The sequence below is a fragment of the Perca fluviatilis genome, chromosome 12, assembly GCF_010015445.1.
Source record: "Perca fluviatilis chromosome 12, GENO_Pfluv_1.0, whole genome shotgun sequence".
In the NCBI taxonomy this organism is placed as follows: domain Eukaryota; kingdom Metazoa; phylum Chordata; class Actinopteri; order Perciformes; family Percidae; genus Perca; species Perca fluviatilis.
Genome location: NC_053123.1, coordinates 14,942,307 through 14,961,595, shown reverse-complemented (window position 1 = coordinate 14,961,595; position 19,289 = coordinate 14,942,307). Strand labels below are relative to the sequence as shown.

At 40.2% G+C, this 19,289-nt stretch overlaps 2 protein-coding genes across 5 annotated transcripts; one reads left to right on the top strand and one right to left on the bottom strand.

Moving 5' to 3' along the window:
• Positions 1 to 261: 261 nt before the first annotated feature.
• Positions 262 to 5,603, bottom strand: ercc1 (excision repair cross-complementation group 1). 3 transcript variants are annotated; one of them, XM_039817874.1, is made up of 9 exons: positions 5,495 to 5,603; positions 3,851 to 4,282; positions 3,160 to 3,263; positions 2,865 to 2,964; positions 1,655 to 1,731; positions 1,203 to 1,302; positions 903 to 974; positions 685 to 753; positions 262 to 593 (listed from the first exon to the last, which is right to left on the bottom strand). In XM_039817874.1, exons 2-9 carry the CDS (start codon positions 4,193 to 4,195, stop codon positions 531 to 533), a joined length of 930 nt encoding a protein of 309 aa, XP_039673808.1. In that variant the 5' UTR covers positions 4,196 to 4,282; positions 5,495 to 5,603; the 3' UTR covers positions 262 to 530. The 3 variants fall into 3 exon arrangements, with proteins under 3 accessions (XP_039673808.1, XP_039673806.1, XP_039673807.1); XM_039817872.1 differs by lacking the exon at positions 5,495 to 5,603 and adding an exon at positions 4,481 to 4,685; XM_039817873.1 differs by lacking the exon at positions 5,495 to 5,603 and adding an exon at positions 4,481 to 4,684 and having other exon boundaries at positions 3,851 to 4,310.
• On the top strand, positions 4,818 to 18,471 carry si:dkey-67c22.2 (uncharacterized protein LOC792544 homolog). Of its 2 annotated transcripts, none has more exons than XM_039817871.1 (10): positions 4,818 to 4,840; positions 8,077 to 8,173; positions 9,942 to 10,149; positions 10,446 to 10,522; positions 10,625 to 12,409; positions 13,151 to 13,457; positions 13,707 to 14,218; positions 15,331 to 15,818; positions 16,048 to 16,140; positions 16,251 to 18,471. In XM_039817871.1, exons 2-9 carry the CDS (start codon positions 8,146 to 8,148, stop codon positions 16,120 to 16,122), a joined length of 3,480 nt encoding a protein of 1,159 aa, XP_039673805.1. In that variant the 5' UTR covers positions 4,818 to 4,840; positions 8,077 to 8,145; the 3' UTR covers positions 16,123 to 16,140; positions 16,251 to 18,471. The 2 variants fall into 2 exon arrangements, with proteins under 2 accessions (XP_039673805.1, XP_039673804.1); XM_039817870.1 differs by lacking the exon at positions 4,818 to 4,840 and adding an exon at positions 6,111 to 6,271.
• The last annotated feature ends 818 nt before the right edge of the window (positions 18,472 to 19,289 follow it).

The following is a 19,289-nucleotide window of genomic DNA, read 5'->3' as shown; positions in this document are numbered from 1 at the left end:
TTATTTTAATTTGTTTTTGCAGAATTCCGTGTGGCCTTAGTCATTCAAGAACAAATGTATACCGTACTTCAGTTAATATACAGTAGATCAGTAATCCAAATCTGTAACATATTCAGCAGTTAAGTGTCAGCCCAAGGTATGGTTTCATTCCTCCTCTCTCTCACCAAACACTTACATTTTATATATACTGCATATATCTGAATTATTTATAGTTTTTATGGAGAACAAAGTAACTCTAAAAAGGAATTAAGGTACACTGTATACACATATTAAAATATTTATTTTCATGAAAAATGAATTCAACAATGAACAAATTATATCAAACCATAAGTTAATAAAGCATAGAATCAGGGTGTATTAAGAGACAGTTCAAATCTTAAAGTCTTAAAACACACCCTAGCTGATTCTCAGTCTCACAGTAGTCACATTTCTTTATTCACCTCAGTAAATCAAGAGTGTTTATAGCATATCATTCAGTCCTCCTCCAGTGTGTGTGTGTGGAGCATGTCACACATTCCTGGTCAGAGGTTTCAGCTGTCTTTTGTCTTCGATTTGAGGAAGGGCTTATGCAGCACATCATAGAGTCGCCGTGCCTGCAACCACAAATATCATCATGGTAAATTGAGAAATGTTCCATCTTCCTTTTGTATATTCATATGGTGCAGATGTATTTTTTTTATTCACTTTTTGTGGTCCAAGGCCTGGACAGAGAACCAAGTCTTCCTTAGAGGCACTGATGATTCCTTCTACAGACTAAAAAAATGCACAAGATTCATCATCTCAGTAGTATGAAAAGATGCACAGTACACCATAAAATCAGCCTGTGGATATGTCTGTGCATATACACCGATTGCAATATAGAAGCAATCGGAGGAGGAATTTTTCGCTGTTGTGGTACTCACTGAGAAAGTGGACAGCAGGGTAATGGCATCGGTCTTGTTTATAGACTTCACAGTGGTCAGGCAATCAGTAACCTTAAAACAATCCAATTAGCACTGCATTGTTCAAAGACTAAAAAAGCACCGCAAGACTTACTCAAGTACTCTAATTGCATTTAACTTTCCTTCACATTCTATGTGACTGCATCATTTTCAGTCAATCATATTTAAATGTCTTCCATATTTTTCAAATTGGCAACGTGATTACATTAAAAATAGCAATGGACCACACAATCTTAAATAGAAATGGGTGAATCTACTGACCTTTGACAGATAGTTTTTTTCAACTTGCTCCTTCAGTAGGTCTGCTGGTTTCTTTTCATATGACTTATAAGTTTCCAGGTAACGCCCTGCTTCCTCTGGACTGTCAAATCAACGTGAAGAAAATATAAGGTATGTTTGTTTATTTAGTTTATTATTTGGCACAATGTTCTGATCAACAGAACAAAAGAATTAGTTAGGCTAAAAGGCTAAATTTCATCTCTTGATCCTGGCCAGAATAAAACATAATAAAAGTATAAGTATAAAAATACATTAAATAGCGATTACATACCCAAAGATGCATTATAACATTTAAAAAAACAAAAAACAGATTACACACTTTTTAGGTGGCAAGGCCAGGATCATCGAGAAGTAAACATTTAAAATGGTTTCCAAGTACATTCTCCTCTATGTCTGTGTGTTCAGTCCTCTTGGAAATCTGTTGCAGGTCTTACCTCCAAGCCAAGATGAGGGTGCAGTCAGCCATAATGCAGATGCGAGCCAGTTCCTTCAATGTATGATGAGGATCTTTCTGAGATATAAAAAAAAAAAAAACACGTCAGGAAAAAAAAAAAACATTTATAAAAGCAACTTGGGACGAAGGTATGCTGCACATATGTCCTGACATTTTTTTTAACCCAACCTGAGTCTTATATACAGTATCTAGTATTTTTCAACTGTGGAATTTATAGTTTCTTACATACAAGTACTGAAATTGCAGCCAGCTGCACACTTCAGACTTCAACTACACTACTGTTAGTGAAACAAAGTCCATTGAGGGAAGATATACTGAGGAAGATATTGTAGATCGAAACGCTACCTTTATATAAAAAAGAAATAAATTATTTATTTGAAGCCCTCTTTTGTGCCCGGCATAAATATATACTTTACAAATGAATAGTTCTGCATGGATTGCTTACATTACAGCTCTCCTTTCATGGTTTAGTGTATGTTATAGGCTGTTCCATTTTGTTAAATATAACATTGCTGGACAATAACAAAACCTACAAAAAGTAGAGGTGTTTGTGTCTCTAGTTCTGTTATAACTTTGCTTTAAAGCCCATTTCTTTGCTACTAGAATTAACAGCTGACCAGATGTGTCCAAGGTTGGTTTTATTTTACATCTCCTAGAAACAGCTGAAACCAAAAATAACATTAAGAAAGAGAGTATCGGTCTTGAACTGCTGTAACAGGGAGCTTTGAACAGAATTTGGACAGCCCCATGGCATAAGCTAAATATAGAAGTTCAAATGTAGTTTTCACAACAGTAGCACAAATGTTTTTGAACTATTGAGTCTGGGGTGTTCCACAATAGTAATTATAAACTTTTTCACTGTAAATGTTCAAGCAGGAGCTAAATGAATTGTGAGATGGAATAGGACAAACAGGCAAATGAATAAATGGAACAACAAAAGTAAAATTGTAATTACTTAACTTTCTATTTATTTATTAAATGTGTCATGAACAGTATAATAGCCTTTTTAATTGCAAGGCTGTATCAATTAATTATAATTAAACATGGGAAAAGAGCTTGATGTTAGAAATAGGTACTAGTTTAAATAGACTACAATAGGAACTGAGAAGACAGAGAGTCAGATAGTATTCACTAAATTAATATAACTTGTCACAGTCAATGTTTTGATTACAAAAGATCTTTTTACTTACCACATCTACTTGTACCAGTAACACTCGCAGGGTAAAAGTCTGTCCAAGATGCTTGAGACGGTCGTGGATATAGTTTGGATTGAGATTGTGATACCTAAGACTTTAAGCCAGGCCAGAAACCAACATGAGAGCAAAAAAACAAGAGGAAAAAAACATATGAAAAAAGGTATTTTGTACATCAAATATAAAAAAATAAAATAAAAAATAAATGATTGTGTATAACACTGTCACGACAACAGGAAAAAAAATGCACAAAACAATGCACACATTGTTTGCTCCTCTATGACACACACACCTGAGGAAGAGAGCACAAGTTGTCTGGCCCAAGACATAGTCTGGTACAACATCTCCAAACTCCCAAGGGACAGTCCTCACAAACTTCAGGATGGGATTTCCCCTCTGAATTAGTAAAAAACAAATATGTAATGAGATACCTGCTGTTGAGCAAGCCACATAAGCCTAAAAACAGTCAAACTAGGGCTGGGCAATATATCGATATTATATCGATATCGTGATATGAGACTAGATATCGTGATACGACATAAGTGTGGTCTTTTCCTAGTTTTAAAGGCTGCATCACAGTAAAGTTGTAATTTTCTGAACTTACCAGACTGTTGTAACGGTTATATTATTTGCCTTTACCCACTTAGTCATTATAGCCACATTACTGATGAAAAAAATCTCATTGTGTAAATATTTTGTGAAAGCACCAATAGTCAACACTACAATATGGTTGCGTGGTATCGATATCGAGGTATTTGGTCAAATATATCGTGATATTTGATTTTCTCCATATAACCCAGCTCTAAGTCAAACCTTTCCAAGCTAATAAAGAAACATTGGACATCAGTATCAACAACAAACAGTTTTTTCCTAGTAAAACTAGTGAATCTGAATGGGAATAAGAATGTGCAGAGGATGGATGTACGAATGGGAAGCAATCTGCTGTTGCCCAAGTCAAGAGGCGCATACATGTTGATGCATACCTGTCGAGGACTGACAATAATGCTGCTTCCAGACCCCAGTGGTTTGGGACCCAGGCTTGGAAATGACCTTTGACAGTTCCCCTCTTTTTGGTCTGTGGCAGCCACCTGCTTCTCCTCGCTCTTCTTAACCCCCTCAGATCCACTTTCAGTCTCTTTAGCACAGTTCTGAACGGTTTCACGTTCTCGTGAAGCAGACGACACGGAATCGGACTCAATTTGCCTCAGATTGGTAACTCCAGCACATTCAGTCCTGAGCGGTTTGGAGGGACCCTCTCTCTGAGTAGGAGCAGCCACATTGTTTTTACTCTGGACGATATATTCTGCATAGGAAAAGGGCTGGGCCATGGGCTCAGGAGCGGGCTTTGCTAAAGATGAAGTCGAGGCTGTGGTGTTTTGTCCTCCTTTTGATGAAGGTTGAAACTGCGGCTTTGGCTGGAATACAATCACATGGAAATCCTGTCTGAGAGTCGAGAATTATGAAATGAAACATGCAACGTTAAAACAATCACTCGCGTTTTTAGCAAGCTATCATGACAAAACCCTTGTGCTGCTACGTTGGTAAGCTGTAAAAAAAACAATTTTTTTTATTTCTAGCCGCCGTAAAAAAGTAAATTCTAGCAAATTACCGACCGGTGTTCTTTCTTTGGAGAAAGCGGAGTCGTCCAGGTTGATGTTAAATCTCTTCTTCATGTCTTTTAGCTGATAAAGACTTTTCAAGTAAACACTGCAAGTGAGACCAGAGACGGACAGAGGATCTTTGAAGAGACTCACTCGCCTTGTTGAGAACAGAGAGCTACACCATAGAGCTATACAGGATACACGGCTATAGCGTCAACTTTAAGACTTCCGATGCGATTCCTTCAGAATAAAAGCACCGTCTCCACAAATACTTCTTTTGGGTTTTACGGCAGTTGGCATCAGGTTGGCATCCTATGCGTTGCATTACTGCCTCCCTACAGAGCCATAGAGAGACTCTGGTGCCTCATACTGGTAATTACTCGTCATCTATTATTCCATTTACGGAAACCCCACTTTAAAGGACATCTTTGAACCTGATTTCCACTGGTCCTATGCGTCTATGGTCTTACAACTTACGTAGTCCTGCTTAACATGATCGCTCTTTCTTGATTGTATTTCCTGCATGAAATCAGGACGGTGGAGCATGCCATGTCCTGATTTCACTACCGTCTGTCTGTGACAGACTAGTGTCCAGTTGGGTGTTTTCCTATTAGAAAAGGTACTGTTCAGTCTGCTGTGACTGCAAATTACTTATTGTTTTCGGTTAGCCCCAGCTGTTTCTCACTCCTCCTACTTTATTTCGTGTCCCCCCCCCACTATCCCAATAGTGTTGCCACTGTTTGGAAATTTCCCTCCATGCTATGCTTTTCCCCTCTGATTTTGACATTTTAATATTTATTTCCTTTCTTGACCGCCTCCTTTGCTAATTTAGCCACTCTCTCATTTCCTGGAATTCCTGTAGGTACCCACATGAACAAGACAGGTTTACCCAGCCTTGAATTAGTAAGCAAAATTTCATACACCAAGTCTTGATGGTTTCTGGTTGATCCTGCTTTGATACTTGACAGTGCTGACACATAGCTATGTGGCTGACATTGAGTCGCTACAGATGAGTGTTTTACGTACCTGACGTTCTCCTACTGAGTCTGGTAACTGGGAATCACCACTGCTGCTGCTGCTGCGCCCGTGGCCTCTGTTAGTGAATCTTTTGAGCCATCAGTAAAAAGCTGTAGCTACATAATCACTGTAATGTCGATCCTTATAACTGTAGTATTCTTGAACTAACTAGCTAGCTAGCTAAGCATAAGCATAGACTGTAAAGACATATTAACTGACAAGAAAACTTTAATTCGGCATACATTATTTATTATTCTGATGTTTACGAAGAAAAGAAAAAGAAAAATTAGAAAAAAAAGTAGATCCTGATATCTCGGCTCCGAGTAGTCTACCCCCTTCTTAATACACCCATGGTAGTCTCGCTTTGCCAGACTATCTACAAACTGCGGAGCGGAGGGACATTTTTAAGATTTATTGTCCACTTCCACTCAAAAAAATGTCTGCACAACTGCAAACAATGCTGATAGTGTTTTTTTACACTACATTTAATAATACATATGATAACATCAAGACAAAAAGCACATAATAGAGATTATGCATTGGAGCTTATTGGCCATTTCCTACAGTTTGCGACTATGGAGCATGTAGTTGCCTAGGAGATAGTGACGCCGCCATTGAAACCGCGCAGCATTGCATTTTGGGATACCTTCCTCCATCATGGCGGATTAGGTAGTCGGCTAACATTAACGATTAGCATATTCAACGATTGTTTGGTTTCCCACATTGAAGGGGTGCAGCTATCTGGCATTTTCTACACAGGGACTGCATCCACCGAACATAAACTGGGTAATGATATGCTACAGAATGGACAGTTGTGACGAGCGAACGCACTTGCTTTGAAACAAGTATCAGCTAATTGTTGAGCTAGCTAGTTGAATAGCTACGAGCATGCTAAAGTAGTTAGCTAGCGGTAATGGTGGTGAATGAGTTGGCATTGGATCGCCGCTAAGGCCGCGGCGTGCAGGCATCATGTTTAGCTCTTCGGCCTAAACATTGTCCAAGTGGTAGCTAGCTAGCTAAGCGTGCCAAACAATTAATGCTTCAGGGAATACTATTTTTTTTATTTTTTTTTAAATGCAGCCATTGTTTTATTAACTTAAGCATTCTTTAGGTAGCTAGCTGTAGTGATCTGTGAATGAATTTTACAGCTAGTTACGGCGCTGGAGGCCTGACGGTAATCAGCGTTGTGTGTTAATATGATGCTGCTTGAAACTTTTTTCTCCTTTTTGATTCTATTATCCGCGCAGCTTTGATCTAACAATACGTTTTAATACTTGATGTCACGTGTCACTCAATACTGTGACATGATTTATCTAAAACAGATGGGCTAACTTATTGTTAACTACCGTTACTTGAAATATAAAATAACATGTCGGCAACCGTACCTTTGATGGCTAACAATAGCTTTAGCATTGACTGAAGCGGTAACGTTCACCATGTTTTGGCTACATAACCTCAAATGCTTTTGTATTACAATTGTTTTCGGATAAGTGACGTTAACCATTGCTCTGTGCAAGTTAATTGTTTCCACAAATAGATCTTTTATGTGTTTTGAGTAAACTGAGATTCCGGATCATTGCTAATGTCTGACAAACGTTAATGTTAGCGGTCCTACTCACGTTACATTTGTATGGTAACGTTAGCAGGGCTAATGTTTGTAAGCTTTACGACCATTTTGCTTAAGTCAAGCGCAGAATGGTCTTATTTTGTATAATTACTGAATACCTAGCTAGCTACCCAACGAAGGAATAGTCGCTTTAATTTTGAAATTCCAGAAGGCCTTGATATTGTCCGAGTAACACTCTGAGTCGGTCTGCTATCACTTTGAAGTGAAATGGATCTGTCCTATATATGGTCCATATAAATATGTTTTTAACAAAAAAATCATGATCTGTGTTATCTTTTTTTGTTAACTTTGTTATCCTCTCAGTAATCTTGTCATCCGATATTTGCGCTGCAACATACTGTAGGTTTAACTAAGCATTGGGGTTGTGGGTTCAGAGATAAGCTGTCTACCAGCCAAACCGTCAAGTTATTGACCAGAAGAATTAAGTTCTTGTTGGACAGCACTATGTGGTTGAAACATTAAATATCACAATGGTCAGAAGGTGTTCTTCTGATATCAATGCTTATCACAATACCTGTTTAGGAAGGAGAGGGAATGAGACCTCAACATTTAGTTTTATCTTTATTTTTTCTGTCTCATTTCAACATTAGTTGGAAACTGATCAGCTCCAAGCCTGAACCTGTAGATATTCTTGGGATATTTCAATGACAATTGGTTTCAGTCACAAATGGGTCATATACAACAGTAGTCTGATACAACAGGCGTGTGGTAAATCCTACCTTCATGTATGTTAAGTTTTTGTCCAAACTGTTTTAAAGAGATATTGATTCAGCTAAATTTTGGAGGCTGTTTTTGTTTCGGCTCGGCTAAAGCGGACTGATGAAACCCCTATTAGTAGTTTAGGTTATCAAGATGGTGTTACTTACATTTTGCTGTAGCATAGCTATGACATCTATATGTCCTCTTGTGTTTGTGCTGCATTATTTGTTGCTTAAGTTTCAATACCTTTTGTTTCCCTTGCCAGTGTTGAGTGACGGTGCAGCACGCCAGTGTCATTAAGAGGGCATTTTACAAAATCAGGGACAACCGCACAATGGAATGTGCATTGGACATCCCCTCAGGTGAGTACTGGATAAGACACACGTAGGGATGTAACGATTACCGGTGTAATGGTAAAATGGTAAAAATGTTGATGATAACAATTACCGTTTTCATTTAAAATATCATTATTATCACGGTGTGGAAACCGTGAAAAACAAGTATATAATTAGTGGTCTTTCTTTGATTTGTTTACATATAGTTCTTTATGTCTTAGCTTGAATGTTTGGGTTTGTATAATTTCAAACCTGCTCTACTGGAAATGTTCCTGACAAATAAGCTGTTTACATGCTGAACCCTTGTTCCTTTGATGTTAAAAGTTGCACTTTTGATAAGGTTTTGCCTATATTTTTGTAATATAATGAACACTGTTACACTTTCTGAACATATTGAACACACTTTTAAAAATACTGTGATAATGAATTACATTTTCACAGTTACATCCCTAGACACACATACACTTTTAAGTTTTACTAGGGATGGGCATTTTAAGTAACTTCCATATTTAAGTACTCTCATTCAATTTTTTATAGAGTCCTTGCATACTTGCAAAAAACAGGGTCCAAAATGAGTTTTTGATGACGTCTTGAAGTAGAAGAGTTGTTGTCTTCATTGTTAAACAACCACAGGGTTTTTCCTGCCATTATACAGTTTTTGTGCACCGCCTAAGCGTATAAACGTAAAAACAATGCGGAGTGCATCCGGACGACAAGCTGATGCACGTCCGCTCGTTGTCTTCTACACGGTGGCACAAATAGTGTCATTGTGTGATTGCTGTTGAGTCTGAAGTTAGCAGTAAAGTTATAGCTGCAAACTTAGCAGTTCAGTCTGTGTAAAGTTTATCTGTAGGTGAATAAATTCTACAAGACCCAAACCCAGTTCTCATATCTTGCTTGCTACCTGCTGGTAACGTAATCGGTGTATGCCCGACCACTGTGTAACACCGGAAACGCAGACTACTGCGGAAAATCTAGTAGGATTAGCTTGGTGGCTGGCATGAGCACATCATTGTAGGATATTGATAGTTACAAAGCAATTAAGAAGTGAGTACTCAATACGTTAAACAAATACTGACGTCCAAAACGACTTATTAGTCACACAAATAAGTACGGTTTATCATGCCATGGCTTGTTATGTGTATTCCATCTGTATTGGATAAAATAGCATTATATCTAACGCTGGCCACACACTGGCTGCGTTGCGTGAGCATGGCATTTCTGTTGCGTGGCGGCTGCGTGGTAACGTGTCTGACGTAGCACTGCTGCTGCTAGCCTTGTCTGTACATGTGTGTTTGTCATGTATTGATTTACTGCACTCAAGCAGTAGTATACTTCATGTTAAACATAAATATATACTGATTTGATTACAGCAAAGACAATGTCGGCAGTATTGACGGCAAAATAGGCTATAGAATATCTCGTTCTGTATTGACAGGTGCGATATTTGAAAATCGATAATTTTTTTTTTATTACATTTATATCTGCATTTATGTCAAAACCTAGAGAATTTCAAACATTGTGTCACTTATTAATATGTAACATCTTTTCCTATTTGCCTTCCAACTGCATGCTTGCATGTTGCGTGGAAAAATAGCCATTGGTTGTATTTCTAGTGTCTACTTAAGACATTTTACATAGTAAAATGATAATCAACACAAGCCTTCAGATCAACATTACATTTAGGTTACTCATTATAAGTGCAGCACTAATCACATAACTTGCTTTAGGTTTTGTACATGTTATGGATTTGAAAAATACTTGTGTAATCTTAAATACTGGCTGCCCTGTGCAGGTGATGACGAGGCACCTGAGAAAGATGAAATGAATGCCAAAGAAGGGAATGAGCCACCCCACAAGAAAAACAAGAAGCACAGAAAACACAAGAGCAAGAAGAAGAAGAGGAAGAAGAAGGGGGAAAAGGAAAGCAGTTCAGAATCCGGTGCTGAGTCAGATGCAGAGCCTCCGCCGCCGCCGAGGGCTGTCAGGACCACCAGAGCCAGGTCAGAAGAACTAACATTTTAATTCAAACACACATTGTGTAAACTAAATGTACTGCCGTCTGAGACTTGGTAGATGTATTATAAACCTTTTTTTTTTTTTTTTTTTAATAAAATTCAAGTTAGCTTACAAAAGTTATGTAATAGTGAGCATTTTTTTGGTCAATATTTCATATATTTTGCTCCTCCAACTTCATATTATTAAGCGTTAGCCACAGGTTTTGAACATGAATTTCCATTACAAAATGCATACATTAACAAGGAAGAGCTGCAATTTTTCTTTTCCTTTGTGTTTGTAGTGCCAGACTGGCAGCAGCTACAGGAGCTGGAGACCCAGCTGGGCTAAAGGAGGAGTGCAGAAGGGATGTAATTACAGGTAGGAGACCTTCACACAAATACAACTCATATTTTCTTAGAAAGTAATGGATTATTCTTGTTATTTGGTTAAAAAAAAAAATACCATCACTTCTCCTCTCAGATCGTGCAGACACGGAGGGAGATGCAAAATCCAAAAAACACAAAAGACACGCTGCCAAGAAGAAGAAGAAGAAGAGGAAGAAAGAAGAAAAGCAGGAGAAGAAATCCCCATCTCGCTCCCCATCTGAAAGCAGCTCAGCTTCAGGCTCTGAGTCTGAAGGTGAAGTAGGGAAAGGGGCTGCTGATGGCAAATACTCTCCTGCTGCAGCATCTGAACTGCAAGACCCAGTGTCCAAACTGGTTTCAAAAAGCAAACGAGGGGAGAAACCTGAACTGCTTGGAGTGAAGAAAGAGGAGATATCAGATATGGATGTGTCCCCATCTGGAGGGAAGGGCAGTAACACCAATCGATCAGAAAAAGATATGAGGTCCCCCTCTGCAGGCCAGGATGAGATAACACAGACAGTGACAGTTAATGTTAAGACAGAGGGTAGTCATGCTGATGGTACATTCAGCCATGCCCAGGAACTCCCTGACATCATCCCTAAACAGGAAGGTGCTACTGCAAGAGATGACCCAGGCCTGAAAGATCAGGCAAATTCAGTTCAGAGGGCTAAGGACAGGGAGCGCGATTCATCCAGGTCCAGGTCTCCTTCCCCTCCCAGGGGCATAGACATTAAGAGGTCTGGGTCAAGTCATAGTCGTTCCCCAACATCTAGTCCTAGCAGGCAGCACTCTGATGGGCAAACAGCAGCAGCAAAGAAAGAACGGTCAAGAACCCATTCCAGGTCAACCTCTAAGGGAAAACGGTCTACAACTCCTTTAAAGATTCGACAACTTTCCCGCTCTCTGTCCCGCTCTCTGTCCCCTAAATCTAGAAGGAAGTCTCTCACCCCGTCTCCCAAGAGAGCCATCTGTCAGTCCCGGTCCACCTCTCGCTCCCTCACCCCAAAGAAGAAATCAAAGTCTCCAAGGAAGTCGAAGTCTCCTAAACGTCGGAGGTGTTCATTGTCTGTTTCGCCAAAGCGACGCAGAAGTTCCCGCTCTCCTAAAAGAAAGGTGTCACGATCCCCTAAACGTGGTGGGCGCAGGTCTCCCTCTCTCTCTCGGTCTCCAAGGAGAAGTCGAAGGTCAGAGTCACGTCCCCGTGGAGGCACAACCCACTCCAGGGCCCGATCACCTAGACGAGGTGGTGCAGTTGGCAGGCGTTCAAGGTCACGTTCCATCACTAGAAACCGTCGCTCCATCTCTAAATCAAGACGCCCTGTTCGTCGCTCCAGGTCGCGGTCACCGGCAAGACGTGCAGGAGGTAGGCGCTCCAGGAGTCGATCTTTGTCTAAACGTAGGAGGTCACCACCCCCCAGATCCCGCCGCTCACGCTCCCGGTCGACCCGCCGGGGCAGGCGAACTCGGTCACGATCGGTTGTAGTCCTCAAGCGCAACCGGCGCTCCAGGTCTAAAAGTCCCCGCAAACGGACCAGATCCAAAACCCCTTCCTCTCGACGGCGCTCCCGTTCCCCCGCCAGGAGAAATCGTTCTCCACCGAGGTCTGGCAAACGCTCCAAATCTCGCTCGTTGTCTCAAAGACATCGGTCAAAGTCACACTCACCACTACCTGTCAAGAGGAAGTCCAAATCTCCTAGGAAGAGTGGAAGAAGGTCAAAGTCTAAATCCGTCTCTGTGGGCTTGAACAGATCCAAGTCCAGGTCTGAGTCAAGTGATGGGCAGTCTGACAACTCCTCCCCAGCCAGATCCACATCTTCTTCTCCTGTTAAACAGATAAAGTCTTCCTCTCCTGAAGCAGAGCAGACAGCTGCAGAAAGTGGAGGATTTAAAGCTACAGCAGGTCAGGCTTTCTTCATTGCTTTTTTTAAGAAAACTACAAAAACTTGAATTGATTTTGTTCCTTAATTTGTATCTAAAATCGCTGTATCTGATCAGGTACCAAGAGTGTCAACTAACAAAAGTGAAACTCAACTTTCTATTCACCACAAACTGGCAAATGTTATTTGTATTATCAATTTGATGTGTAACATTGACACAAGTGCAATATTACAACCAATATATTTCCTTAAAACACATCATTAAATTCTAGTGTCTTGTTACCTCCCACACCTCAGGCCTCCAAGACAATCAGAATTGCTAGATATCATCTTTCTCCTTGTTTGCTCTTTTTAAACCAGCAGTGAATATTTATTATTGAATACTTGTAGTGAATATAGAGTTCAAAGTATAGACTCCAAAGTAGGAGTTCAAATCCCCAGTCAGTACTGTACAGAGACGGAACAAAAAGGGAGGGCTTGGAGAAAAGTGAGCGAAGCAATAGGAGTACATGGTACGTTCTGAAAATATAATATTTGTTACTGGATTCCAGCTACTTGGGGTACTACGAACCAAGTTAGCACATAATGTTTTAACGTAACTAAAGTAAGGGCGAATATTCACGACTTGCGAAATACTACAACAAAACACTCCAGCCGCCTCCGGCAAGTAACGCAAGGTAAAAACTTTGCTTTGCATTTGGTCTGAAAACACCTTTTACTGCTGCCTTGAAATGGCCTAACATATCTTAACATGTATCATGCAGGTGCCTGGAAACCCATGCCCTCATCAGATGCCAGTTCCTCAGATACGTTGCAGGAGCAGCCTCAGACACTTTCTCCCAACCATGACAAGGAACAGAGGGCCAGCTCATCCAATGAACGAGATGTTTCCAGGTCCAGGTCTGGTTCTAGAGAGCCCAGCACTGGCCCAGATGGGTCAGATTGTTCAGCAGGCTCAGATGAAGAAGAGGTGTCTTCCTCCCCAGTTAAAACGGCCTCTAAACACCAGAAAAGCTCAACTTCACCTCGACGATCAACATCCAAGTCTACATCTCGAAGGAAGCAGTCTAGGTTTGTATGTGTGTTTGTATGTGCCTGTCCCACATCACAAATCGGGGCTCTGTAGGTCTAAAAAGAGATTATAATGTAATTTTCTTCTTAAAAGGTATTAAATGTTGAAGACTTCATGAAATGGGGACTTGTACACACGGCATCTAATCCCCAGACCCAATGCTAAAATTATGTCACTCTAGAAGGTGTAATTAAAAAGTTGTTATTGTGCATGTGTACAATAAGTCTTTATTATTCACCTTTTCTTAGGTCCAAGTCTCCTGTGAGGAAAAGAGAATCTGTCTCTCCATCAGAAAGGAAGAAACGACGGTCTAAGTCTCGGAGTCCTGCCTGGCGCCGGAGGTCGCGCTCTGCCGCGCGGCGTAAACGCTCACGCTCCAAGTCACGAACCAGAATCCGCCGGTCCAAGTCCCGCTCTCCAGTCCGAAAAAGACGATCCCGCTCACCCAATGCCCGTGGGAGGAGGAGGTCCAAGTCCATAGACAGAAGCAAGCGATCAAAGAGCCGCTCCACAGGCCGGAGGAAAAGGTCAGGAGACAGAAGTAGGCGATCAAGGTCTCGTTCTTCTGATCGCAGACGCAGGTCTAGGTCAAGGGGCCGAGGGAGGCGCCCGGTGTTTCGCAGTCGTTCGTTTGATAGGCGGGACAGGTGGAAAAGGGAACCCAGCCACTCTCCAGTTCTCATTCTTCGCAAACAGCGACGCTCAGGGTCCCGGACACGACGCAGCACCAGCAAGACTCCTCCACGCCTCACTGACCTGGGTAAAACATTTTGATAGTAACTAACGGGCATGCACACTTGTCACCTTAAGAGGGAATGAAATGAGATGAGTTTTTTTTAATGCCCACATGTAAGAATCTCTTATACAAGCGTTAGGATAACCTTAATTGACTTAAGTTTTAATTAGCCTTTATATGGTTGAGTTGTTTTGGTTTAGCGAAGGCTAGTCATCAGAAGTTGGATTTAACGTAAGGTGTTAACATAATTTGCTAGTGTACTTGTCATTCCAAATACCACTTGTTTTCAAAGAAAACTCCCGCACACTGTCTAACTTGGAAAAATATATAAAGTTTAATAGTAGGCAACGTTTCGGTACTAGACCATCTTGAGTTTAACATAACTGACGTTAGCGCTCTGGGACTACTTGGTTAACGTAACGTGAACCATTTTTACAATGATTACAACATTGAGCTCCTCAGTCAAAATGCTAACTTACTTAACGTTAGGTTATTCGCCCCTGATGCTTCCATTTTTTTTATACTAAGATAATATTAGCAAGGCTAATACTGTCATAACCAAGACGTAATTATTTAAATGTATTTGTTTATTTGACAGGGATGATGCACACTCCTTAGCAGTACCAGAGTTAGCTTTACGCTAATTTTCATCAGTATTCATCACATTTCTGTCACATGTGGCAAATTAAACAATTTGCTTTTGGATTTGTTTTGGAACGTGAGACTAATTCATGAGACAAGGGTGTAGACATTTAGCTAAAATGGACCTACGTTACTTAAGATGCACTTCAACGAAACACTTGTTAGTAGCCCAATTATGTCACTTGACAAGGAGGCAAATGCCAACCTCACAGAAAACAGAAGCTGAATTAACATTACCTTGTTGCAGTTTTTCTTTTAGTTGTAGTAGCTGCAAATATCACATTCATTTTACTAGCTATGCCCACGCATTTTTGTCACCTTTTTCAGCCCTGATGAGTTTGCATGCCTGAACTGACAGTCGCACTTAAGACATTACATTTATGACCATTCCCTGTTTTATTTTTGTATGTATTGTTTTACACTGCTTGTATGCTATTCTTGCCTTTTTCCTTCTCTATGCCCTGTTCACATTACCCCTCCCTCTCTTTCTTCAGATAAGGACCAGTTGCTGGAGATAGCCAAAGCTAATGCTGCTGCTATGTGTGCTAAGGCAGGGGTTCCCATTCCTGAGAGTCTTCGGCCGAAAGCCATTCTCCAGCTCCCTCTACCCACTCCATCTCCTACCCCCCTCTCCTTACCTCTACCGTTACCTCTCCCAATGGGCATGGGGATGCCCAACATGCCGAATATGCCCAACATGGGTCAAATGGGGATGTCCAATATTCCAGGAATGCCCAGCATGTCAAACATCACCATGAGTGCTGCTATGGCAAGTATGACAGCAGCTACTATGACAGCTGCCTTGACCAACATGGGTGCCCTGGCAGCCATGCCTCCCCTTGCCCCACTTCCTACCATCACTAACAAACCTCCCCCATGTCTCGTCCCCCCAACGCCAACCCTTAACCTGGACCACATCGAGGAAGCAAAGAGGAAGGTCACACAGCAAGCTAACATTCACACCATCAAGGAGCTTACTGAGGTAAAGGGGTGACTGTGTTAATGTCTGTTTTTGTTGGAGAGTAATTATGCTGTAATAATGTAATGTGCACATTTGATAGAAACAAAGTTGAATCAAAGAATGTTGAAGAGTGAGTAATGTGGATGTTTTTTATAAGGTGTTTATGAGCACAACTGTGTCAACTCAAATTTACTGATTTTTTTTTTTCTTCATTTTTTTATTTTTATTTTTTTTTTCTCCGTTTTTATAGAAGTGTAAGATGATTGCAAATAGCAAGGAGGAGATGGCTATTGCTAAACCCCATGTCTCGGACGATGAAAGCTAAAAGCGCCAAGCCCTCACGGTACAATTTTTATTTTTATAACTTTTGATTTTGATGAAACCTTATGTTCTCTGTAGACATCAAATGGTGAACAAACTTGACCTTTTCTCTCTCTCTTTGTCTGCACACAGCCACTCCTCAAAAGACTGAAGGAAAATGTAAAAAAAAAAAAACAGGAGAACCTATCTTCCCACAGTTCCCTTTGGCAGCCAGAAGACCTGACTGAGCCTCATAAACCACCAAGAAGAAGAGCACCCAAGTTGTCACGGTTACAATATAGGCACACCAGCCACTGCCCCACTCAGCTCGTGCGTGTGCGTGTGTGAGTGAGAGACACTGAGTGAATTGGACACATTGACATGTGTACAGTTGTATGACTGTATAGTGAGTGTGGGTCTGTGTATGAATTGTTGGTGTGTGTGTGTGTATATATATAGTTACTTTCACCACCTCAGTGTTGCTGCTCATTTAAGCAGTCACTGACTAAAGAGGAAACAAACCAAACTAACTAGTGGCGCAAGTGTTTTTGTAAAAGATTAGTTTCTCTAAATTGCTTTTACTTTCTTAAAGAACTGTGTTAAGTGGAGACTGCTTCCTTGTTCTGCTGTATTCCCCTCGGTTATCGCCAATTCCTAGTTTTATAAACGGATAATGCAGACAAAGTTTTGGTAGATTCTTACATGTGATTTGTTTTAACAAGCCTGGGTTTTCAGGGCAAATGAGTGACCACATGTGAATCCTGGATCAGGGGGCCAGATCTGATTATTTTGAAGGAATGGAATAACTCAATATATTGGCTGCAAGAAGGAGGTTTGATTTTTGGCTATGACAAAGATTATCATCTTCATTCACAAAACATAACTTTTAGCACTGCCCTGGGTGTGATTTTTGTTCCCTCTACTTTAAACTGCACCGACCTAATCTTTGACTCTACCCTGGTTTTTCATTTGGACTATGTTGGGGGATTTTTTTGGAAACAAGTTTGCTGTATATTTAAATAGACATTTTATCTGCCACACTTTTAACACCAGTATCCTAACATGCAGTGTTATGTGTTTTGCAGATATAATTTAAGATGGATAAAAAGTATACTATTAGTATTCCCTGGGAATTTCCATGATTGGATTAAAAAAAAAAAAAAAAAAAGTTGAGTTGAGTGTAAACATTTGAAAGGTCTATGTTTCTATTCGTTATGCAGGTTTAATTTTGAAAGCAATGCTGGTTGATGGCTGTCCCCACATGTCTTGACCTTGCCATCAGAACCTAACCTATCATAATACCCATAATCCCAGATTCATATCGCAGCTGAGATCCTATTGACTGGACCTTGAGCCCCCAATCTTTAGCTGTAGCAATGTAAAATTTATTTTGTTTTCCTGATAACAAACCAGATTGGTGAAAATGTAACTTCCCTTAAACTTCACAATGTAAATGAAGGTAATTATTACTTGTTTAGAATAAAATGTCTAATTCACTGTTAATGAATACATGATGAGCAATAGGCATTTTCTTTTTTAAATACGCTTTAGATATGCTTTTGCCTTTCTGTTGCTGTTTACATTATTAAAACATAATTATTATCAGTGGTTTTTATTGAGGCACACATGGAGAACGTAATTCATGACAAATTACTTATAGTGGTCATAGAGTTGAATGTAGAAAGTTGAGTATGTCCCGAACTGTGCGATTGTTAAGTTTTTTGTATAGACAATCAAGGTTCTTTGTCTCATGATGCTTTTTTGGAGAAAGAACTAGAACCACAATTTATACATATTGCAGCATTGTAATCAGGTGGCAAATAAGAGAATTTTCATGGATAACTGTGCAGACAATGAAAAACCCAGTAAGCCGTTTTCATTTAATCCACTGACTCATTTCATATATGCTGTAAATGTTATCCTTGCCCCTAGTTGGTCTTCTGTGTGAGCTGCGTCTGGGTAAACACGTACATGTTTTACTGAATGCTTTTGTACCCTTGGATAACTGATGAACAAGGCAAACTTGGTGCTTTTGGGAAATTTGGCAGGGGTGAGGTTTTTGAGGAATCTTGCACTCATAACTCATTTATTTTCATTGGAGAGGGAAATAATTCTGGATTCATTCTTTTTTGTCGACCTCCCACACCCAGGGCTGTTTAACTGGAAGATAATCTGTTAGGGTTTCCAACTAACTATACTGTCTGTACCAAAAGCATTGTTGAATTGATTCCCAGAGGTAATCTTTAGCTATTTTAATGATAGAAAAAAGATGAAAATGCATTTTAGGTTTGTTTTTTTTGGGCCATTTGAATATGACATTGCCTGCTTTGTACATAAATGTGTCGATGATTATTAAAAACCTCAATGATCTGTATATATTTGTGTCCTTGTGTGCTGTGTTCACTTTAGTCAGGCTCATATGTAATCCTGCATATTTATGACAAACGTGCCATTGGAGCCAGATAAACTATTTTAAAACCGTCAATTTTATCATAACTTGATGGCCGATGAGTTGGTGCATTGCTTTAAATCATAAATCGTTGTTTACCAAACTACATTTAATTCAATTTTATTTATAGTATCAAATCATAAGAGTTATCTCAAGACACTTTACAGATAGAGTAGGTCTAGACCACACTATAATTTACAAAGACCCAGTAATTCCCCCAAGAGCAAGCATTTAGGGCAACAGTTGTGAGGGAAAACTTTATAACAGCATAATTAAGAGCTGGTCCAAGGCAAACCTGAGCCAGTTCTATAAGGGTTGGTAGATGAATCTTACAACTGTGGGGTGCTGTGTCGCTGGTCTAGGCAAACGCTGCAACTCCCCACTCCCTAACTATAAGCTTTATCAAAGAGGAGAGTTTTAAGTTTACTCTTAAATGCGGTGACAGTGTCTGACTCCTGAACCCAGATTGGGAGCTGGTTCCACAGGAGAGGAGCCTGATAGCCAAAGGCTCTGGCTCTTATTCTACTTTTAGAGACTCTAGGAACCACAAGTAACTGCATTCTGGGAGTGCAATGCTCTAGTGGGACAATAAGGTACTATGAGCTCTTTAAGATATGATGGTGCCTGACCATTAAGAGCTTTGTAGGTCAGGAGAAGGATTTTAAATTCAATCCTGGAGTTTACAGGAAGCCAATGCAGATAACCTAATACAGAAGAAATATGAACTCTTTTCTTTGTTCTTG

Coding starts and splice junctions, on each gene's coding strand:
- si:dkey-67c22.2 (XM_039817871.1), top strand. CDS start 8,146: ATGGAATGTGCATTGGACATCCCCTCAG. Junction 13,458..13,706: donor TCTCGAAGGAAGCAGTCTAG/GTTTGTATGTGT, acceptor ACCTTTTCTTAG/GTCCAAGTCTCCTGTGAGGA. Junction 15,819..16,047: donor CCATCAAGGAGCTTACTGAG/GTAAAGGGGTGA, acceptor CCGTTTTTATAG/AAGTGTAAGATGATTGCAAA.
- ercc1 (XM_039817872.1), bottom strand. CDS start 4,540: ATGAAGAAGAGATTTAACATCAACCTGGACGACTCCGCTTTCTCCAAA. Junction 754..902: donor CCCTGCTGTCCACTTTCTCA/GTGAGTACCACA, acceptor GCATTTTTTTAG/TCTGTAGAAGGAATCATCAG. Junction 594..684: donor CAGGCCTTGGACCACAAAAA/GTGAATAAAAAA, acceptor TTGTGGTTGCAG/GCACGGCGACTCTATGATGT.